Raw genomic sequence first — 25,360 nt, 5'->3', positions numbered from 1 at the left:
TCAGGCCATATTTATTCCAGATATGATTACATAACTGTCCAGGTTTAACTGTAGTGTCCAACATCCAAATACTTTTATGTAGTTATTACTGTGATACTATTTCTGTATGTGTTAGTCTTTGTATACTTTTTATAAAATACTTATATTTTAAAAGTATACTTGTAGTCAGACCACTTCGGCCCCATTGTATTTATAGTTGTATAAACAATGCTCTGATACCAATCTGTCACACCCCCAAACCGGAACGACGTAAACATTCGGGGGTGGATGACTTCATTTGTAGTATCACAACAATGCACAATAGTAATCAAAGTACAAAATTCATTACATTGATAAAATATAACATTACATTCGTCTGCAAATCATTGTACATTTGACACCCAAAAAGTATAATTAAAAGACATAATTATATGAGACTCTGTCTTCTTCGAAACTTGTGCGTACCTGTTTATCGACTTCCTGAAAATACAAGTAGTTTTGAAAAGAGTGTCAGCAATTAAGTTGGTGAGTTCATAAGCATGTTTGTAAAAGAAATCTGTTATTTATTCCTTTGAAAAATGCAAGTATGTTTTCCCCAGAAAATCCTATATTTTCTGTTGTATATGTATTTGTGTTCTGAAATATTATGATATAGTTTCAAATTCCCCCAAAACTATGAAAAGTAAGTTTTTCTCTGTATTAGAATAGTATTCTGTAAGAAAACTCATGAAGTTATAAATATCTAGATTCACCATTTATAGTTTTACTTATATAAAACTATGTGAAGTTGTTTACTTATTCTTACAATAAACGCATTATTCAATACCAAATTGTGAGTTATCATAAGCATGCTTGATGACCTAAGCCTCGCCTGAAACACGACGTTCTTCAGACGTCGAAATATGATACAACAGTTGTGACCACAGGTCTGCCGACCTAGCTGTTGCAAGCAGCTCTGGTGCGGGATTGTCAGTCCCGTATAGATCTATACAGAAGTGTCACGCTCTCCCTCAAGGAGAATCTGGTTATAATTTTCAGGACTTCTGTTTTATACTTAAATAAGTACTTGAAGCGTGACTCACAAACGCTATATTGATAGTTACGTGTAGAATAATTAAAATATCTTTGTAAAAGATATTTTGTAAATATCTCATAAATTATATTTAATATAATTTATATAGTTTTTTTCGTAAGTTATTTCTGAATATGAAAAGAAATATGTAAGTTCAATCAACTGTATTGATAAGTATACATGATTCATAAACTATACCTATTATAGTTTATATGTTTGTTTTTATATGAAATCCTGAACTGGTAAAATAGTATGTTTAATTTTAGTAAAAATTACAATCGTAAACTATTTGAAATATTTTTGTTATTTATACAATGTTTCCTTGTATTTTACTTGTATTTTCCCCCTAAAACATATAAAAATAGTGAAAATATAGGGGTATAAACTCACTTGATGGGTGGTGATTTGGGCCGCGCTTCGTTTCTTAGAAAAGAGTTTTCTTGATGAAATTGAGAGTTTTTGATGAAAAGTCGGCTTTACGCGGGCAGAGTTTTAGTTTGAAATTGAGGACTTCAGGGCTTGCTTCAGGTGGTAAGGGGGTTCTCGGGACTTCGGAGGGTTTAGAAAGGCTTAAAGGAGTGTTTGAGTGGAGAGAGGATTTGAAAATTCTAAACAAAACTCGGAGGTCTCGCATCCTATTTATAGGAGGGGTCTGGCCCTTGGTACACTGGGCGTAATATTCACGTACGTTGGGCGTACTACTGAAAACCTCAGTACGTTGGGCGTACGTCTTGTACGCGGGGCGTACAGGTTTGAGTCTTATCCGATCTTCAGACGTGGTGAGGCTACGAGGCACGCGTCGAGGCTAGTCCCATTACGCTGGGCGTAATCTTTTCTTACGCGGGGCGTAATGGCTACCTGGCTTCGGACATGTTGATTGAATGAGATACGTGTCGCATACGAGGAAAGAGGCGACGTGGTCAATCCGAGGCCTAGCTTCCGAGTACGCTGGGTGTACTCATGTACGCGGGGCGTACTTCCTTTTTCCAAACTTCAAGAATTCATATCTTTTGTATACAAACTCTGTTTTTTACGTTCTTTATATCCACGCGTAGGTGAGACCATGATCTACAACTTTCATTTAGACTCCTTCGGCTAATTTTGAATTATTTTTAAAGTTATATTTTTAACAAGCCGGGACAGGAAAAGTCCGTTAAAAATTCATAACTTCTTCATCCGACGTCCGTTTTTGTCTGTCTTTTTACCGTTGAATTTCTTTTGATAGGATCTCCGATTCTTGTTTCGGTTATTTTGGCCAAAAGTTGCTCGATCTAAATTTCGAGTTTCGGCCTGCGTACTGTTGTGTCGAAACTTAGAAATATCATAACGTCTTCATACGAAGTCAGATTTAGTCATTCTTTTTATGGACACTCTCGGTTTAACGTATACTATAACTTACATTTATATAGTTAAGGATAAAAAGTAATTTATTGAAAATTCACTTTTTACGTTAAACAGTGTTTTGCCGGTTTTGTCGCGGATTTTCGATAGGTCCTAACTTCTTCGTTATAACTCGGATTTTGGCGTTCTTTATATTTTTGGAATCCTTGACACGATTTCTACCATTATATTCATCCCAAACAAGTTTATTTAATATTTCATTTTTGAGGGTCTATTATGTAAATGCACATAGTAGACAAAAATTTCTCTGGATTAATTTTAAAAGGAACTACAAATTGATCTATACTATTACATTGATTCGAAATAACGGGTTGTTACAAAATCTGTGTAAGATTAGAAAACTTAATGCAAGAAGGATGTTCAAAGGAATGTACTTTGAATGTGAGACTTCGTTTTCCATGGAATTTCTCTCCATTGGAATACTTAGTAATGTCTGTTGCCAAGTCTCTGTGACTTTTGTGCATAGTCATTACAAAAGGATCGTTGCATATAAGTTTAGAATATAACAGATTACAGTAAATGGCAAGAATTTGATATTCTTACAATTACAGTAAGGATTTGGGATTGTGAAATGAGCATCATTGAAATATTGTCAATTGATCTATTTCACAAATTAAGGACCATAGACAAACATAGTGTGCATGCTTGGAGCATGGCGTAGCTATTGTTTAAGACAAACATAGTGTGCATGCTTGGAGTATGGCATGACTATTGTTTTAATTCAAGTATTGAGTTGATTATTTAAAATATTATACAATGAATAATGAGTAATCAATATGGCTCAAAAGTTTTTGGGCCATATAGGATTAGTATTAATATTGTGTTTCACTTTGCATGTTTTGACTTCCCGAATAACTAGGTTATTCAAACCATCCACAGTCGATCATACTTTGGAAGTAGGTAATGAGGCAAGACTGTCGTGAATGGATCTGTAGTTTGTCTAGGACAAGGTGGTTGCAGTGTTCATGAGTGCTTCTGGAATAAGATTCGAGTATCGGATTCAACCCACTCTTATTAGAATCACTTCATGCATTTTCTCACGAGTGATCATGAGACGATAATATCTTATATTCTTCAAACGGAGAGGTATGAGTTGCAGTTTACATTTCGGTTGCACAATGATGATATGTAAATGCACCGGTAACTCGGTGTTATAAAACATATCATTGTGTGTGATTTGATGAGTAGATAGAGCAAGCATATGAGTCGAATTTTATCCATTCATTTTACCCTTGGAGGGATAAAAGCGATATATATGGTCCCCTCGATGATTTAGTGATGACAACCCTAAGCGCTCGGCCGAACCTGGACTGATTTGATTTGTTCAATTAGTCGGTCATCATAAATCAGAAATCGGGAAACAACAAATGGACAGAGAGAATGATTATAATCCATGTATAAATCCATATGATATCTAGAATGGAGGAATATATGATCCCTTATCGTATGGACGCATCATTTACTAGGTCATAGTTCGACAGCGTCTTTTAAGAGCTACGATTGGTACTCGGCATTTTGGAGTCGTACTTGCAATAATATTTATTATACTTATGAAAGTGGGAGACTGTTTGGTTAGGTGTCTAAGCCCATAACTATAATTGGTATGTACTTAACCCGAGAGTAGCATGGTCCATTTGGGTTGCATATCATCAGGACAATATGTTAGGATGGACTTTTCAGAAGAGGTTATTTATGGTTTATTAATATATTATAAGTTCTAATATATTAATATGAAATCATATGATTTAATTAGTATTGATCAAGAATTAGTTTGGAATTAATTTAGTGATCAAAAGAGACTAATTAAATCAATGGGGACTAATTGTGTAAATTAGTTATATTTATATGTTGGGCTTATGATCCATGTTGGACTAAGTTTATGTATGGACACATAAAGAGTTGGGCCACATGAGCCATGGATGATAAAACCATGGGTATAGGTTAGGGTTAACCCATGACCTTTGGAATTCCACATATAAATATGTTACTCCATAGCCAAAATCACTATCAATGTTCTTGGAGTTCATATGGATGGTTTTTGTGTCTGAATATTCTCTCTCAAAATGTCATCCTTTGTCTATGATGTGTTGTGATTCCATTTGAGGTATCCACACTATTGGTGCTAAGTTCTTAAAGGCCAAAAGCTTCAAGGTTTTCATGCGACAAGAAAAGGTATGTTATCTAACTTGTTTTATTACCCAAGTATCCAAGTTTTGTATTCTAGTTAGGGTAATACCTTGGAAAATGAGAGTTTGCATGTATAATAGAGAAAACATAGATCCAAGGTATTTAGGGTTGCATGTACACCTTAGGAGTGTTAGAATGCTCATAACCCATTAAAAACCACATCATGTATCAAGGACCCAATAACTAGCATGTGATGAGTTGTTACGTTGAATAGTGTAAAGACTTGCGAAAGTGGGTTTTATCTTCCCATCCTTAATGTCCTGCAAGTATTTAGGGCAGCTTCGTTTCCAATGCCCTTTTTCATGACAATGGAAGCACTCTGCTTCCTTTGGATTGAATGAGGGAGTAGCAGAACCACCTTTAGACCCACTTGAAGAGGATCCATCATGAGACTTTCCCTTGTAATTCTTTGAAGGAGCTTTCCTCTTCTTCCCTTTCGCATGTCCAATTGCAAGGACTGGGGCAGCAACAACAAGAGTGGGTACAACCGACTTGCCTTTTAAACTACTTTCAGCAGTTCTCAATAGACCTTGAAGCTTGCTTAGAGTGACTTCCTCCATGTTCATATGATAAGTCATCCTGAACTGATCATAACAAGGAGGCAAAGAGTGTAGGATAATGTAACTAGGCAACTCTTCGTCAAAATTGACATTCAACTTTAACAAGCGGTCCACATATCTTTGCATCTTTTGCAAGTGGGTTGTGATGTACTCTCCATCCTTCATTTTTGTTGTTATCATGGAGGCAATGATCTCGTACCTTTCTTGTCGAGAACTTTGATGGTACCTTTCCATCAAGTCTTGGTGTATCTCGTAAGGCCAGAAGTCCTCGTAGGACTTCTGAAGCTCAGAAGTCATAGTGTCTAGCATGATGCACGACACCTTTGTCGCGTCCTTCTCATGAGCCCTATACTCAGGCAGTTGCTCAGGAGTAGCAGTTTCTTCATTAATCTCCTTCAGCTCTTTGTCGAGGACATATTCCTTTTCCTTGTATCGAATGGCCATGTGTATGTTTCGAATCCAGTCGTTGAAATTCGACCCATCGAAAATGACCTTCCCACATAAGTTCATGAGGGAGAAATAGCCAGAAGAGTTTGAGTTTGAAGCTTTGTTTGAAGTAGACATCGGAAAAAGAAGAACAAGTTTATTAGATTGAAATTCCTTAATATAACACCCAAATGAAATATTAAGGCTAGGACCCAAACACAATAGTTCACAATTTAAAAAGGGATCATAATCTATTTGCAAATTATTTGAAGGGAGGTAAATGACGATTTACCAATTTCATCACCAAAAAACGAAATTTGAAAGAATTAAGTTTTATGAAATTCCTAGTTCTTTTAGATTCATTGAACCTTTCAATGGCATGTTTAATCTCGATTATGCCCTTCAAGTTTGTGACTGGGATACCGAGGATCAGAAACAAGATGTAAATAACCATACAAATGTGTATGGTACTCTCGATGTCATTTATCACCTAATCAACGTGCCGGTTAGCCACACACGCTCCATTGATCTATGATAATTCTCGAGCTACCCTTCGCCACCCTTGTTAGTCCAAATTAGTGTGCCGGTTAGCCACACACGCTCCATTAACGACTTGGCAAGGTGCAAAGTACAATTTCATGGAATAGCACCATCTTCACATTTTTCCTAAAGTAACTAAGATTGGGAATTTATGAAAAGCATTTAGTTACTTTTATAATTATCATTATACATATTAATGTGAATTAATGTCCTATCCTACCCGTTCGGCTAATGACCCTCCACTAGTCAAGGAAGCGGTGGGTAAGAGTGGACACCCATTCAATCGCCATTTTATAGGCAATTTCCTTATACCCCCCTCACGGACTAGCTTCGTGAATGAGGCCTACTAACGGTAAGACTGACTCGTCTTATATATATATATATATATATATATATATATATATATATATATATATATATATATATATATATATATATATATATATATATATATATATATATATATATATATATATATATAAGTATTAAGTTATTAATATTATAATAGTATAAGGGTTGAATTTTAAACTTTTAAAACTCTAGGGTTTAGAATTTAAATATTTCAAAATAAAAACTTTTTAATAAAATTTTAAATTCCAAAACTTGAGTGCAAATTTTGAAACTTTTCAAAAACTCTTTGATTAAATTTGAAAACAATTAAATTAATCATATAATTTATCTGTATCACATAATTTGACATAATCTAATTTCATATGGCAAGATAATTCAAATCAAATTCTACATATATTAATTTATCACATAATAAAGTAATTAGCTTAAAATTTGACAATTATCTTTCAACTGGATGAGGATAATCATTACCTTATCAGAAAAATCGAATTTTATCATCCAAAACAGTTTATGGTAATTATCCTAATCCAATTCTGACCAAAATCCCGAAAAATCTGCCAACAGACGAGCGAACTCGTCGAGTCAAGCAATGGACTCGTCGAGTTGCCCCAACTCGTCGAGTCCCACTATGAACTCGTCGAGTTCATCAGGTAGAATGCAGATTTCGATTTTCTTCAGCTTTGAGCAGTTAACCAATGCATCAATATAAAAGTTGACAACCTGGCTCTAATACCACTGATGGGTTTTGAGCACTACAACATTCCTATGGTGCACATACAACCCTAATGCTTTGGATCTAGGTTTTCTCAAGTTATACATGCAATTTTAATTGTCCAAAGCATAAAACCCTAACTAGCATACAATTTCGAGATTTACAACTTAAAACAAGTTAGATGAATACCTCTTTGTTGTAGCTTGTAGATCTTGGCCTTTTAAGAGCTTAGTACCTCAAATACGATACCTCTAATAAGTCACAAACACCAAGAGCAATGGAGGATTATGAGAGAGAGAGGCTAGGAGGCACCAAAATCGGCTAGGGTTTCTTCTTAGAAGCATTGGCCGATTTTGGGAGTGCTAGGGGTTCTATTTATAGTGTAGAATCCTTACGGTTTTAACTTGGAAACCCTAATTCACTTGCTTAGGCCTTAAGCAATCCAATAACCCATATGATAGGCCCTTGGACGAAATCTTCATGGACTATTACATAGATTTCGTCCATCCCTAATCAATATGGATCATTAGCCCACACTATAAGTATTATTGATTTACCTAATCAGTCCCCGTTAATTTAATTAGTATCTTTTGATCACTAAATTAATTTCTTATCAATACCAATTAAATAATATGACTTCTCAATTAATATATTAATATATTAATAAATCACAAATAACCTCTTTTCTCAAATATCCATACTATCAAATTGCTATGGTGAAGGCAACCCAAAATGACCATGCTACTATCAGGTCAAGTACATACCAATTATAGTTATGGGCTTAGACACCTAATCCAACATGTTACTCTCTAGACATGAAAGGTGGTAAGGGAGGCGGAGTAAAGGACTTAAGGTCCTTTAAATAGGCTGCACACCCGAGAAATTAGGGTTTCATCACACATCCTCAACTCGTCGAGTCCAGCCCTTCAACTCGACGTGTAGGCTTCCTGACCCACGCATCATGATCAACTCCTACACGACGAGTTTGGGCCAACCAACTCGTCAAGTAGGCCCTTCAACTTGCACTAAATCCTCAAGTTCCACATCCATGAATCGGGGTGTTACATTTTAGAGTTAAATCATACCAAGGGTACGACATTAACATTTATACATTTTACACCAAAGATCAAGATCAAAACGTATAATGTAGAGTAATGGAGTTACAATGATAGCATCAATAACCGAATTCGATAGACGGAATCATGATATATTGAGAAGAATGGCCAAAGAATCTTATTACAGTGTTATACAAGAAACTTGGGAATTGAACTATTATGTTTTCATTGTTCCCATGTTCAAATGTAAGTGGGTGAATAACTGTACATGTGTTCAAGTTGACAAATATGGTTTTACACTTGTCGCCGTAACTACTAATGGCTATGCATCTAAGCCATTTGTTCTCGCAAAACATGTCACACAATTTTTTTTTTCAAAGACCCATGCAAACCAAGATACCACATCGTCTTACAAGGTGCGTATTCTTGGTGTTGAAAATGTGGTTGACGAGGAAAAATACGACAACTTTGAAGATCTACGACGGTTTTCGGTCGAAACTGAATCGGGTACTTACGTCAACGTTAATCGCACAACATACTTACAATTTGACGCCGAAGGGAAATATGTTGATCAAAGTACTTGGATTTTTTATTTGTAGTTTTTCCATTTTTTTTATTCTTATGGTTACATTTTGTTTTGAATCAAATACTTTCCATGAACACAATAATTACAATGTTTCTTTAATTATCTATGAAAGCATTAAAATAGGAATATTTATTCTTGAATGACCTGCAACATTTGTTTATGAAGGAAAGTATTGAATATCACTAGATTAGTAGATTAGTAGGTGGCAGTTGTTTTGACATTTACTTGTGCTACCGGAAGAAGCAATGTACTTTTAAAAAGGAAATGCAATTTAAAAGCTTCAAAAAAATATAGACTGCACCAATTAAATCCTAAAACCACACCAATACATTTCAAAACTCCTCCAACTAATGGTGTATTTTTTTAAAAAAATTTAAATCAAAAACTGCACCAACAAATCAAAAACCACACCAATAAACGTTGAATGTTTTTAATTTCAAAATAAGAAACTACACCAACAAATCAAAAACCGCACCAACAAATCACAATGGCATCAAATAATGTGGGAACCACGCTTCTCATAGCACCATCTCCTCTTTGACGCCTTCACAAACCAACCATGTACCATCGTTGCCTTCTCTGGTTCCACACTGCCGACGCCTTCTCCGCTTCCGCACCACCAAAGCCTTCTCAAACTACCACCTCCCGTTCCACACATCCGACACCTTATCAGTCGATCATATCGGGTCAAAGAGGTACCTTTAAGTTTGTTTAAAGTTCAAAATTGATATGTTTTAGTATTTGGTGCGGTTGTTGGTTGTTTATTTGTAAGTGGTCTTTGTACTCGTGTTATATCAATTTCTTATTTATGTAGTATAATATTACCAAAGAGCTTCTACCCCAGCGGAATCCGGTGTTGTCCTCCCTCCTTGAGGTCGAGGGTTCAAGTCCCACTGTGGACATAGGTAGAATAATTTAGGAGTAGTTTAATATATATATTTGTATTTACCGTTCCAAAAAATAAAAAATGTAGTATAATATTGTATGTTGATTTCTATCCTTTTTTTTCTCTTGGAGTCTACTGATTTATATGCATGGGATGTTGTATTTTATTTTCTACAAAGTTGTTAGAGTTATCGACGAAAAACTATACAAATGGAAGGTCTGTCATAAAAGAGAAGAGGCAGACGCGATATTGCTTCTTTTTCAAAGAAGATTGTCATGGACAGATATCACATTGATTTCGATGAAAATATCCCAATTGATGACACGATTAGATATTTTATGTCATGGTATGGGATGATGGTTCAATATTTGTTACCCTTTCATATTGATAAGGGTAAACTTGTTGATCAATATTTTAAAGATCTGTGGTTGAGGTACGTATATTTCAACTTATTGGAAATATGGAATACTTGTTAATTAATTACTATGTTGAACTCGTTATTTTGTAAATTGTTGAGGACGTAGAACATCGAGACCGATGTCCCGAAAAATATATGAAGAAAAAAGCTATGAAAATTGGCATAAACTTTAGATATAGCCTTGTTATATATTTTGTCGATCATGGTTTGAATGTTTGTGATAAATTTGCATTTCTCCACTTGATTATTCGAATGACTATGTTGCATATAAAACTAGTGCACAATTTTTTGTATGTGTTAGCTATTTATTTATTATTGTTTTTATTATTATTATATGTATATGTTTGCAAGTAATTAATAGCAGTTTGTTGATTTGTGTGAAGCCAAAAAAATAAGAAAGCAAAAGCAAGAAATGCCAAAAATAAATTCAAGCTCCGTTTAGGATGAAATGGGTGGAAAAATAAGATATTATATGGCCTCTTGAATCAAAATATATGAATTTCTTAAAGGTATTTAAAATCATCTGTATTTATTGTGTTGCACCATACAAACCAAAGAAACCAAGTTGTACGAACTTCCACGAGAAGTGATTGATGAAAGATTTCAATTTTTTTGTAAATAATTGTGTTATTTAATTACTGAAGTTTCAGATTTTTTGGTAAATAAACGTTAACAAATATTTTTTATAGGACCAAGAGGAGAAAAAGATGATCACGGACGATATCCGAGATCATATATATATATATATATATATATATATATATATATATATAATATATATATATATAGTTGTGATATTGTGTTTACTTTATAGGTTCTACTTGGGTTTGGGTTTGGGTTATGGAAATACAAAAGGGTTCACAGTGTTGGGTTTTGGTTATGGGAATACAAAAGCCACAAAGGCACAACAAAAATGACATATAAAATCGATCCCATAAACAAATAACATATCCAAGTTTAGCTAATCTAATACAATTAAATAAACAACCATAAAGGGTAAAAGTGTACATATATTTGTAGCCTTTGATTTCTTTGGTCTAGCCAGTTGATCGGATCTATAACTCTGATGTAGTCGCACCCAAGGAAACAACACAAGAACCTTGACAACCTCCAGAAACCGCAACACATTTAAACCCTAAACGATTAGGTTCTGCCTAAACGACGTATCATGACAACCAAGTTTTTACATCATAACAAAAGTGATTTTGGGATTCATTTAGTGGGATGTGAGGCAACCGAATTCTAGGATTTTATCACTTGGATTTTCTATCCTAGAATCCTCTATTTATATGGAAGGGTTTAGAATCCTTTTGGGATAATTAATTGGTCACTAAGTTATTATCTATAAGATTTAATTTTCAAATCTATACACTTAAAACCCTTAAGTATACAAGTTTCTATTAATTAACTAATTACTTAATTAATTAGAAAACCAGATGCCTATTATTCTTTCATGTCAATTGCTTAAATTTGTCTTTATGTGTAACTCAAAAGGACTCTGTCATTAACAGTAATATTACCACCAGTTGTGATTGTGGGCACTATTTATGATAGTATCCCACTTGCACAACTCACCAACACTGTATGGTCTAATATTCACTAATAACAAACAGATAGTGTGATATCGAATGCAATTACTTTACTTATTTCATAGTAGCATTAAAACAACCCTTAGACAAGTGATCAAATATTCATTTGCTCTTCAAGATATCTGTATGAACCAGAGTCATGGATAACATGTTAATCTTAGTGTTCACGATTATGTTTCCCGATAGAGATTTTTGATGACCACATCAGACTATATTATTGATTTGATCAACTTAGTCTCAGCTTGGTCAAATATTTTATTCTCAGCACCAAATCATCAAGGGGCCCAGAGATATGAAGTTTCCTTGTTAATGTAGAATGACCAAATAACCTTTGACTACATAGACTCTGCATGTTCTCCATGTCATAACTGCATATTTCCCTTTATATGCACCATGTAAGAACCCAAAATTTAGAGAGATTTGAATTTAAATCAAATATTCACCAAAATGGGAATTTGGTCATTCAGTATGATTTTTTAAGTTTGTGAAGTTGTAACTTCATGAAATTAGACAAGATAAGTTTGAGTCACATTTATAAGATGAACTAAGTGAGTTCATGCCAAATGAGTAAAATAGGATTTTTATGTTTTTTGGGCCAAGTTTGTGACTTAATAGATTAAGACTAGTATTATGTCTATTAGAAGTGACTTAATGGATTTGTAGAACTCATCCCCACCGTCGTGTGATATAAAAGATCATATAAAATCAGTTTTGAACGAAGAAGATATGAGTGTTAGAAAATTAAAAGAAAATGTCCCAAAGTTGGAAGGGAATCAACCATGAAGGTTGTTGTTATATAACCACTGTGGCATGGTAAATACATTACCACGACACGATAATGGAAGATGGTGATTCAGAAGAAAACTTCATTCTAAGTAGAGGGCAGTGTACTTTCCCACGACGTGGTATTATGGGGTATTGTGGCGTGGTGAGGATTGTAGGATGCTATGAGGTTAAGGGACTGTAGATTTGTTAGAGGCAGACCACAACCTATTTAGGGCCAACACGACATGGTGAAGAGATAACTTCGGCTTAGTTTGGAACATAGAACACAAGTTATAACCTATTAAGAGCTTATTTCGATTATTTTCTTTTAGGAATCGATTTTGAGCTTGGAGAATGAGATTTTGATGCCAAAATCATGCCAAGAGAAGCTAGAGATTGAGACTAACAAGGATTATATTCCTCTCTCTATTAAGGTAAATGTTTCTCCTTTGATTAAGATTTGATCTTTAAATGGTGAAATTGCTATATTGATTAGAATGGTTGAATTGATCAACCTAAAGTTCGATTATGATGTTAGTGAGAGTGTATAGAAGCTTTAATAAAGCTTTAGAAGTGATTCCATGGCGAAATCCATCCACAGAGAGTTAGGGTATCAAACCCTAACTAGTGAGGTTAGTAAATTGATGCATTAGATATTAAAGTATAATGAATTAGGTAGTATAGGATGCTTAATTCATTGTGCAAAATATATTTAGAGGTAGAAGATGTAATGTGAGAATTATGATAAATTAAGTGATCATTTTGGTAAAGATAGTAGTTAAGGTCTTAATAGGCTACGACAAGTTCTAAGGGACTTGATATGTGTATGAATACGCCTTGAGCAATAAAGTTGGATCAGGATGCATCAATTGAATAATTGCATAAAAAAGGTAGTTAGTCTTCACTAACTAATAAGGTGAGTTATATCACTCTCTCTGTATCATCCCAAAAATTCCAGACAAAAATTTCATTTTTAATTCATTTCAGAACATTTAGTAATCATGTTAAAACAACCAAAAATGAATCATAGTGAAATAATATCATAGTACAAATCCCAAAATCAAATAATGCGGAAAACATGGGCGGATGCAGTACGATAAAGCCATGCCCTTCCTTTTCGAGCTGGACGTACCTGAATCATAAACTAAAAACCGTAAGAACAAAGGTTAGTGAGCTCCCCCAAAATACCCCATACCATATATATATATATATATATATATATATATATATATATATATATATATATATATATATATATATATATATATATATATATATATATATATATATATAACAATCAAGCAATAATTGGATCTAATTCAACCCCTTTCGTCTCTTTCAATCGGTAATGGGTCTATTTCAACCCCTTCGGTCTCTTTCAACCGGTACTGGGTATATTTCAGCCCCTTCGGTCTCTTTCAACCGATATTGAGTATATTTCAACCCCTTCCATCTCTTTCAACCGATATCATGTATATTTCACCCCTATAGATACCATATATTCATAACAGTAAGAGTCATGGAGACATCAAGAATATATAGGCATAGAAGGTAATTGTCACGAAGAGAATCTTCATCCTACGAACATAATCTAGTGGGACGGCATTGGTCACTTCGACCCACAAGTACAGTGTTGGAAACTCACCTTTCGATCGATAATCAACTACTGCCGCTCTCACGGTTAGCTACACCGATGCTACACCACAACTAGATTATCATACAAGGCAAATCTTTAGTCTACCCTTCAAAACCAATAGTTGACCAAAAGTCAACCCTGATCAAAAGTCAACTCCGAAGGTCAACGGACCACATTCCCATCAGTTCACCCTCACGTCGTGACCTGTTCTCTGGTCACGTCATGAAAATGGACTCGACCCGGCCCCACTCAGCGAGTCAACTCAGTCACAACTCATCCAACCAGATTCCTCAGATCGAGACAACCTCATTTTTCACGTAATAAGATTCCTATTTCTCACGTCGTGAGATCTGTTCTGACTACCTTTTAGCATTAAGCTCTTATTCCTTTAAAATATTCACTGGGACTTTCCATTGGAACTTCCTCGACCCTAAGGACAATAATACTAACTAGGTCAAAAGAAAGGTAATAAGATCAAGACTCATGGTTGGAGTCTAAAACCAACACCAAATCTCATATTTCAAATCCTCATATACAGAAGATGTCTCAACGATCCATAAAGTTGCCAACTTTATGGATCCCATGCATGCTATACCACCTAACCATGCAGGGAAAGCTCCCAAAATCTAAATCTAGCATGCAAAAGACAAAAAGGTAGGAACTTTATGAATTACAGAGGTCCAAAAGCTCAACAAGACCAAGAGGTAGAAGCTAGATTGCCAAAATGAGGCACCAAAAGACTCATTTTCCACTTCAATGGACAAAAAACCACCAAATAAGCTCTTCAAGGTCACCAACAATGGCCAAAGGTCCCAAGGAGGTTAAATCTAGGGTTTTCAGGAGGCTAGAGAGTGAGTGAGACTGAGGATGGGAAAACCTAGCTCTCTCATTCCATTAAATACTCGAAAATCAGGGTTTTAGGTTATCAGGACTTGCTCACGTCATGAGGCCTCATGCTCATGTCGTAAGGTTCAAGAATGCGGGTAAAATGTTCAATGGTCACTCACATCATGACCACTATGGCTCACGTCGTGAGACCTCCTCCCAAAATGCAAGAATTCAATAATTTAAGTACCTCAAGGATTCAGATGTTACAATTCTCCCTACTTGAATCAGAGTTCGTCCTCAAAATCTTCCGCTGCAAATAACTCTGGATAATGTTCCCTCATCTCATCGTCAGGCTCCTATGTCGATTATGAACCCTTTCGGTGCTGCCACTACACCTTCATCAAACCCTCGACCTTGTTCCTTCAAGGCTTCGTCTTCCGATTAAGGATCGCCACCGGTCTCTCAATATAATTTAGGCGATCATCCACCCGGATATCCTCCAATGGAACCACCGCAGAATCATCAACCAAACATTTTCGTATTTGAGGGACGTGAAACGTGCTATGGATTTGACTAAGCTCTTCGGGTAGATCCAAGCGATAAGTAACCCTGCCTACCTGGGCAAAAACCCTGAAAGGACCGATATAGCTGGGGCCCAATTTGCCCTCTTCCTAAATCGGATGAGGCCTTTCCAAGGTGACACCTTCAGGATAACCACGTCCGTAACCTGGAACTCTAGATCTGATCGACGCTTGTCGGCATAGCTTTTCTGACAAATTTGTGTTGTCTGAAGCCTACCATGTACCTGTTGAATCATCTCGGTCGTCTTGGGTACCACTTCGGTACTCCCCGTAACCCGCTGACTGACCTCACCCCAACATATCAGGGTTCTACACTTCTTCCCGTAGAGAATCTCAAATGGAGGTCGATCGATGTCGGCATGATAACTGTTGGTATATGAAAACTCCGTTAACGGAAGGTACGTATCCCAACTGTCGCCAAAATCCAGAACACACGTCCGAAGCATATCCTACAAAGTATGGATAGTCCGCTTACTCTGACCATCAGTCTATGGTTGAAACGTTGTGCTGAAGTGTAGACGAGTACCCAACTCCTCGTCGAACCTCTTCCAGAACCTGGAAGTGAACCAAACATCCCAATCGGAGACAATAGAAACTGGCACCCCATGACATGCCACAACCTCCCGAATGTAGATGTCTGCCAACTTCGCTGCAGAAATACTATCCTGAATCGGGATAAAATGTGCGCTCTTAATCAGTCGATCCACAATGACCCATATCGAATCCACCCTGTGCGCCGTCCAAGGAAATTTGGTGATAAAATACATCGTAATCTCTTCCCATTTCTAAACGGGATATAACGGCTCCATTTTACCATGGGGTCGCTGATGCTCGGACTTGACTTTCCTGCAAGTCAAGCACCTCTCCACATATCATGCCACATCACGCTTCATACATGGCCATCAATAATCAGGCCGGGGATCTCTATACATTTATATCGGTCCAAGATGAACAGAGATCTATATACATTTATACAGGTTATTGTCTTGTCTAGCAGCTTCTGCAACTGTGTAGACAACTCCTGCATCTCTGGAGGTGCTAACTGATAAGGTGCTTTGGCTATCGGAGCCGCACCTGGAACCAAATCAATCCGAAACTCCACCTGCCTCTCCGGAGGCAGTGCTAGCAACTCTTTCAGGGACACATCTAGGTACTCCCGAACAATCGGTACATCATCTATGGTCATCTCACCATTCTCCTGGGTATCCATCACATAGGTCACAAACTAAGAACATCCCTGCTGAAGATAACGCCTGGCTTTGGCTGCCGAACATAGAGTCAGCCCACACTTAGCACTCTCACTGTGGATCACCAACTCTCCCGCACTTGGGGTCCGAACACGTACCAAGTGAAGCCCGCAATCAATCATCGTCCCATTGGGGCTAAACCAATCCATCCCCACAATGAACCTCCTCTCGCGTAGGGGAATCAGAACCAAATCAATCGGATACTAGTCACTGAATGACTCCAAAGTGCATCCCCAGTGAACCCTCGACACTTGCACCGAACGGTCATCCGAAATCTAAACCTTTAGTGAATAATCCAACTCTCCACGGACATCGTCGAACCTCCTGCCAAGCGTAAGGGATACAAAAGATCGGGTAGCCCCCGAATCAAACAAGACCAACACATGAATATCGTTCACAAGGAACAACCATTATCATCAATACAAATATATAAGCAGGACAAGTAAAATAAATAAGAAGATAATGATAAAATACATATTAGTAACCATATTCGGTGCTGCAGGAGCTTCCTCGACTGTCAGCTGAAATGCTATGCTGTTAACAATTGGCTCTTCCGCCTTGCCTGGCGGCCATCAGTGATCCTCATAGTCACTAAAGCAGGTGCTACAACTGTTCCACCTGATGCCAAACTAGGGAAGTTGTCCTTCTTCTGGCCCCTCTAATTGCAATGGAAGCAAATCAAATCTGGTATCTCGGTGGTGGTGGTGGTAGCAGTACCATCCCTGCTAAAATTCCCTGTCTTGCCGCACTTACAGTAGCCCGAACCACCCGCCCTGAAAACCCCATCATGTATCTTGCCGCACTTACCACAGCGGCCCTAACCCTGCTGGCCCTTCGATCTAGAATCAATACCCTTTGCTTTCTTCGTTGAAACCCCGGTCATCTGCCCATGCTCTTCCTTCCTCTTCCATATATTCTCCAAATCAATCTCCCATTCCCAAGCCCTGGATATCATATCGTCCAGTGTCGGGCAAGTAGAAAAATTGACAAACTCCCTAATATCTGACCTCAACATGTTATGGTACCGAGTCTTCCAGATATCCTCGTCTGTGGCATACTTGGGTACCAATTGGGATCTCTCTCTAAACTTGGCGGTGATCTCCGCCACGGTCTCAGTCGTCTGTCGTATATCCAGAAACTCCCTTGTTAGCTGTTTCACCTCAACAACTGGTGCAAACTCCACTCGGAATCGTTTCACAAAATCCGACCTGGTCATGGCCTCAATGTCTAGGGATCTCAGTTTATTGCCAACCTCCTCCCACCAATCCCGAGCTCGCTCCCTCAGACATTTTGCAGTGAACCTCACCTTCGACCCCTTAGGGAAAAAGCTCGGCATTTGGAACACTAAATATCTTCTAGCCAACGGCTGGCGGAAATAAGGACCTTCAACCCAAAAAATTCTGGTTCCCCTCATCCCCTAAAATCGTTGAAGGAGAGAGTGCGGGCCCCAGACTGGATAGCAGCCAGATCGGCCTTAAATATCTGAAGACGATCCTGTTGGATATAATGTCTAAGTCCATAACTTTATTTGGTATGTACTTGACCCGACCCGGCATGGTCCATTTGGGTTGCATGGCATTGCAATACTTGGATAGACTAAATGAGAGAATACGGCACTTAGGATTATTAATATATTATAAGTTCTAATATATTAATAATAGTATTATTTAATTAGTATTGATCAAGTATTAATCTAGTATTAATCTAGTGATCAAAGTGAGACTAATTAAATATATAGGGTTGATTATGACAATCATCAATTCTTTTATGGTGGATTAATGATCCATGGTTTATGGGTTTGGTTATAACCATATGGAGCTCCATGGATAGTCCATGGGAGTTACAAACCCATGGGTCATGAGAAATCAAGAGTCATGACAACTAAGGGCATTCATGTGTAAACCCTAATTGTGATAACACTATAAAAGGAACCCTATGGCTAGCAAAATCGTGACCTAGTGTTACTAGAGAGGGCATAACCGATTTTGAGTGCTAGAAGTATTCTCTCAAGTTATTCCAAGTCTTGTGGTGTTGTGTGAAGCATTTGAGGCACAACATTTGGGGTGCTAGGCTCACAAAGTCTTGAAGGAATCCAAGCAACAACAAGGTATGTATTTCTACTAGTTTTATGTTTTATGTAATCCCCATGCCATGCTAGTTAGGAAATAACCTTGAAAAAGAAATTTGCATGTATATAGAGAAAACATAGATTCAAGGTTATTAGGGTTGCATGTACACTTAGGAAGTGTTAGAATGCTCAAAACCCATCAGTGGTATCAGAGACTAGGATTGTTTTCTGTATACTTGATGCAAAACTGCTTAAAAATCGAAAATTCTGCATTCTGACGACTGGACTCGCCGAGTCCATGGGGAGGACTCGCCGAGTCCATGAACAAATTCATCCTACTCGACGAGTAGAATAATGCACTCGGCGAGTAGGAGCGTGCTGGGCAGTTTTTTCGAGTTTTGTTGCTGGAAATGGATTAAGATCATTATCCCAATCTGTTTTGGACTTGTAAAATCTGTTTTTCAAAATGATAATGATTATGTTAACCCATTTTACATGACTTTTATCAATTTTCAAGTATTGTATATGTTTATATGATTTTCTTGAAATTGCTTGACATGAATTTGTGTTCATATGAGTTTAGAAGATCATAGGAATTATGTGTAACCTCCATGTGTGTTTAATTCATGATCTTAATGGCAATGATGGTGTCCATAACTTGTCCTCAAGTTATGGATAACCAAAAGTCACTTCTTTAAATTGTGATTAAAGAACTAAAGAGGTTTCATAAAATGAAGAGTCTTCATTTTTATGAACCATTAAAACTCATAAGTTACAAATTGAAGAGACTTGGAATAGTTTCAAATCTTGCCCTCAAGTTTTGGAATTTGAAAAGTCTTACACTTTAATACTTTAATTCCAAATTAAACCTTAGATTTTTAAAAAGTTTAAAAATCAACACTTATACTATTATTATAATTTTATTATATAGATATGTATAAGAATATGTCATTCTTACCGTTAGTAGGCCTCATTCACGAAGCCGGTCTATAAGGGGGGTATAAGGTTGTTGCCTATAAAATGGTGACTTAATGGGTGTCCACTCTCACCCACCGCTTCCTTGATCGGTGGAGGGTCGTTAGCCGAACGGGTAGGATACGACTTTAAATACTCTTTAAAAGTATAATGAATTATAAAGTAACTATACATTATAAATTCCCAATCTTAGTTACTTTAGGAAAATGTGAAATTGGTGCTAGCCCATAAAATTACACTTTGTACCTTACCAAGTCGTTAGTGGAGCGTGTGTGGTTAACCGGCACACTAACATGGACTAGTAAGGGTGGCAAAGGGTAACTTGACCTTATTATAGATCGGTGGAGCGTGTGTGGTTAACCGGCACATCGATTAGGTAATATTGTTGAGGGTACCAAGTCAATTTGTATGGTTATTCACACCTTGTTTGTGATCCTCGGCATCCCAGTCACAAACTTGAGAGGGCACAATCGAGATTCAAACATGCCATTGAAAAGTTCAATGTATCTCAAAAGATCTAGGAGTTTCAAAACCAATAAAACCTAATAATAAAATATTTCGTTCTTATGGTGGAAATTGGTAAATCGTCATTTACCTACCTTCAAATATTTTATAGTATGGATTACGGCATCCCTCTTCCAACTATAAATAGTTTGTTGGATCCTAGCCTTAATATTTCGTTTGGGTGAATTATTAAGGATTCCTAATCTAATGAAACTTGTCTTTCTTTCCTTTCAGATGTCTTCCAACAATGTTTCTGGCTCAAACCCAACAGGCTCCTTTTCCCTTATGAACTTGTGTGGTAAGGTCATCTTTGATGGATCCAATTTCAATGGGTGGATCAGAAACATCAGAATGATTACCCGCTATGAGGACAAAGAATATGTCCTCGATAGGGAGCTTAAGGTTGTGAGTGAAGCCACTGCTACTGCTAAAGAGTTTGCGGAGTTTGTTGCACATGAAAAGGATGCTACTAAAGTAGCATGCATCATGATGGCCACCATGACTCCTGAACTTCAAAAATCCTATGAAGATTTCTACCCCTATGAGATGCACCTGGATCTGATGGAAAGGTACCATCAGAGCGCGCGTCAGGAGAGGTATGCAATCATCTCCTCCATGATAACCGCAAGGATGAAGGATGGTGAACCCATCACCGGTCACTTGCAGAAGATGCAAAGGTTCGTTGACCGGTTGCTGAAGCTAAATGTTGACTTTCCTGAGGAAATGGCGATTGACATCATTCTCCATTCCTTACCTCCAAGTTATGATCAGTTTCGTATGACTTATCATATGAACAAGGAGGAAGTCACACTTAGCAAACTTCAAGGACTCTTAAGGACAGCTGAAAATGGCCTTAAGGGTAAAGCGGTTGCTACTTCTACTCCTTCAACAGCCCCTGTTCTGGCTATTGGGCAGGGAAAGGGTAAGAAGAGGAAAAGCCCTTCGAAGGGTACCAAGGGTAAGACTCTTGATGGTTCCTCTTCAAGTGGGACAAAGAAAGGTCCCATTATTCCTTCTTCAAACCCAAAGGAAGCACAGTGCTTCCATTGCCAGGATAAAGGACACTTCAAGCGAAGCTGCCCCAAATATCTGCAAGATCTAAAGGATGGGAAGGTTAAACCCACCCATGCAGGTATTTACACAATATTGTCTAATAACTCATCTAATGCTAATTCTTGGGTGCTTGATACAGGTTGTGGTATTCACATCTGTACTGATTTGCAGGCACTAAGAAGAAGTGAGCAAGTGGAGCACGGGAAGATAAACTTAGTCATGGGCAACAGGAAAGCATCACCTGTTACCAAGATAGGAGTTTATTCTTTATTGCTTAATAATGGGTTAATGTTAGATTTGAATAAGTGTTGTTACTCGCCCGAAATGGCGAGAAATATTATTTCTTTTCATGGCTTGTACAAACAAGGTTTTTCATTTTCATTTGATAATAAAAATGGTGCTATTAATGTTTATTACAATGATGTATTTTACTTTTAAGCATTACCTTGTGATGGTGTATATGAAGCTGTGAATGTTGTAGACAATCTAGGAAATAATGTGTTGTATATTGATTCTTCAGATAGCTTGGATAAAGCATCCTTGTGGCATTGTCGTCTTGGACATGTTAACAAGAAGCGCATAGGCCAACTCCAAAAGGCTGGAGTCTTGGAATCATTTGACCTCAAGTCAGATGATAGTTGCGAGTCTTGTTTGCTTGGAAAAATGACAAAGTCACCCTTCACAGGTACTTGTGATAGGGGTGAAGGTTTGTTGGACCTTGTACACACAGATGTGTGTGGGCCCTTCAGAGTTGCTACAAGGGATGCTAATCGCTATTATGTGACTTTTACTGATGATTACAGTAGATATGGATATATTTACTTAATCAAGCATAAGTCAGAAACCTTTGAAAAGTTCAAAGAGATTAAGTAGGAAGTGGAGAATCAATTGGGCAGGAACATCAAGATGCTCTGATCCGATCGGGGAGGAGAGTATCTTAGCATTGAGTTCCTTGACTATCTTAATGAATGTGGGATTGTCTCACAATTGACACCTCCCAGAACACCACAGTTGAATGGTGTAGCTGAGAGGCGCAATAGAACCTTGTTGGATATGGTTCGTTCCATGATGAGTCGAGCTTCGTTACCAATCTCTTTCTGGGGGTATGCCTTAGAGACTGCCGCCCATATCCTTAATCTAGTCCCTACTAAAAAGGTTGCCAAAACACCTCACGAGATGTGGACTAGGAAAGTTCCCAATTTGGACCACATCAAGATTTGGGGTTGTGAAGCTTTCGTGAGGCGTGAGACTCATGATAAGCTTGAACCTCGAAGTGAGAGGTGTATTTTCATCGGCTACCCACAAAGATCCTTTGGTTATCTCTTCTACAGACCCAGTGATAATGTGGTCTTTGTAGCAAGAAGAGGAGTCTTTCGTGAGAGAGAATTCATAAGCAAAGGGGACAGTGGGAGGCAAATTGACCTTGAAGAGCTTCAAGAGTCAAGTGGTGAAGGAACCTCAAATGCTATCGAACAACCTGAGGAGGAAACTCCTGTTGATCCGATAGATGAGTCTGTACCTCCAAGACGTTCCACTAGGGTGAGGAACACACCTGATTTTTATTATGGTTATCACATCACCACTGAAGGTGATACATTTATTAGTGATAGTACACTAATAGATTTGGATGAATCTAATAATTACAGGGAAGCCATGGCAGGCCCTGAGTCTGCTAAATGGAAGGAGGCTATGGATAGCGAGATTCAGTCCATGTATGACAATCAAGTTTGGAACTTGGTTGACAATGTACCAGGTCGAAAGACAGTTGGGTGCAAATGGATCTTCAAGAAGAAGATCGACATGGATGGGAATGTACATACTTACAAAGCGCGACTGGTTGCGAAGGGCTTTACTCAAACTCCGAGAGTTGACTATGATGAGACCTTCTCACCAGTAGCTAAGATTAAGTCTATTAGAGTATTGTTAGCCATAGCTGCATTTCATGATTATGAAATATGGCAAATAGATGTCAAAACCGCTTTCCTTAATGGAAAGTTGGCTGAGGATGTTTACATGGATCAACCAGAGGGTTTTGTCGATACAAGATACCCTAATAGTGTATGTAAGCTTGATAAATCCATTTATGGATTGAAACAAGCATCTCGCAGATGGAATCTTTGCTTTGATGAGAAAGTCAAAGAGTTTGGCTTTTCTAGGAGTGAGGATGAGTCTTGTGTGTATGTCAGGGCTAGTGGGAGCATAGTTAGCTTCTTGGTGTTGTATGTGGATGCCATACTTCTCATAGGAGACGACGTCCCAACCTTGCAGGAGGTTAAGACCTGGCTTGGGAAGTGTTTCGCTATAAAGGACCTTGGAGAAGCTGCCTATATCCTAGGGATAAGGATATTGAGAGATAGGAGTAAGAGACTAATTGGACTTAGTCAAAGTACTTACTTGGCTAAGGTGCTGAAAAGGTTCAGCATGCAAGAATCCAAGAAAGGAGAATTACCAATCCAGAGTAATGCCAAGCTGAGTAAGACTCAGAGTCCGAGTACAGAGGCTGAGATAGCTGAAATGAGTCATATACCATATGCTTCCGCTGTGGGCTCGATCATGTATGCTATGACTTGTACTCGCCCTGATGTGGCCTTTGCTTTGAGCATGGTCAGTAGATATCAAGGGAACCCTGGGAAAGCACACTGGACAGCGGTAAAGAACATTCTCAAGTATCTGCGGAGGACTAAAGATTGGGTCCTTACCCTCGGAGGTAGTGATGACTTGAGAGTGGAAGGATATAGCGATGCTAGCTTCCAGACTGATAGGGATAATTTCCGCTCTCAGTCAGGCTGGATCTTTATCCTAAATGGAGGGGCAATTACTTGGAAAAGTTCCAAGCAGGAGACAGTAGCTGATTCTACTTGTGAATCAGAGTACATAGCAGCAAGTGAAGCAGCTAAGGAGGCGATATGGCTAAAGAACTTCATCGGAGACCTTGGAGTTGTACCAGCTATAAAAGAGCCAATGGAAATTTTCTGTGACAGCGAAAGTGCGGTTGCTTTGGCTAAGGAACCGAGAGATCACGGGAGATCTAGGCACATTGACAGAAAATAGCATTTCATCAGACATCGAATAGAATAAGGACTCCTCGTAGCTAAGAGGGTATCATCAGATCAGAACCCGACAGATCCCCTCACGAAGGGACTGAGCAGGGTTAAGCATTTACAGCATGCGAGGCGCATTGGGCTGAAGGATGATATTAGTTTCAATAATTAGATTCCTGAAACTTGTAAAATGTAATTGACATTTGATGATAAATAAAAGTTGTTATTTATTTATGAGTAAGGTGTTACTATCTTGTGTTGATTGTTTACTATGTTTCAATTTTGCATGTTTTTACTTCCAGAATAATTATGTTATTATTCAAACCATCCACAGTCAGTCAAACTTTGGAAGTAAGTATTGATTTAAGACTGTCATGAATTTGGCTTGTATGATTTGTCTAAAAGTGCTTTGGACAATGCAATGGTTGCTACAACATTCATGAGTACTCATAAGGGCTGAGTATTGGATCCAACCCACGCTCACTTGCATCACTTCATGGAATTTATCTCGAGTGATCGTGAGACGGTAATATCATATAAATCTTCAAACCTAGAGATATGAGTTGTTGACTATGAGTTGGTTATTCATTGATTGCACGAAAACGCATTGGTAACTCGATGTCATAAAATGTGCCTTTGTGAATAATTCAACAAGTAGTTAGTACAAGCATATCAGTCGAAGTTTATCTGTTCCTTCTAGAAATAGAAGCGATATCTGGGCCCCTCGATGACCTATGTACCGGGCCCGGTCAGAACCTAATTGATGTGTTCAATTTAGTTCTATGTCGAAACAAATCAGAGATCGAGAAACAAATGTTGGACAATAAGTAAGACCATGTTCCATGTGTTTGTCCGGCTGATATCATGAGAACAGAGGATTATATGATCACTTATCTTAAA

General features: G+C 37.7%; 1 protein-coding gene and 1 long non-coding RNA gene across 2 annotated transcripts; one reads left to right on the top strand and one right to left on the bottom strand.

Moving 5' to 3' along the window:
• Positions 1-9,186: 9,186 nt before the first annotated feature.
• On the top strand, positions 9,187-9,874 carry LOC145162718 (uncharacterized). Its single transcript, XR_013739272.1, has 2 exons — positions 9,187-9,564; positions 9,684-9,874. It is a non-coding gene; the product is annotated as an uncharacterized LOC145162718 (long non-coding RNA).
• A 7,762-nt stretch (positions 9,875-17,636) lies between these two features.
• LOC145164240 (uncharacterized) lies at positions 17,637-18,155 on the bottom strand. The gene has a single exon (XM_079082962.1). The coding sequence runs from the start codon at positions 18,153-18,155 to the stop codon at positions 17,637-17,639; it is 519 nt and encodes a 172-aa protein (XP_078939088.1).
• Between the last annotated feature and the right edge of the window lie 7,205 nt (positions 18,156-25,360).

This window comes from Lactuca virosa, chromosome 3 (assembly GCF_052849685.1).
Source record: "Lactuca virosa cultivar CGN04683 chromosome 3, Lactuca_virosa_CGN04683_v6, whole genome shotgun sequence".
Taxonomy (NCBI): domain Eukaryota; kingdom Viridiplantae; phylum Streptophyta; class Magnoliopsida; order Asterales; family Asteraceae; genus Lactuca; species Lactuca virosa.
The sequence above is the reverse complement of the archived record's forward strand: the minus strand, read 5'-3'. Positions and strand labels throughout refer to the sequence as shown.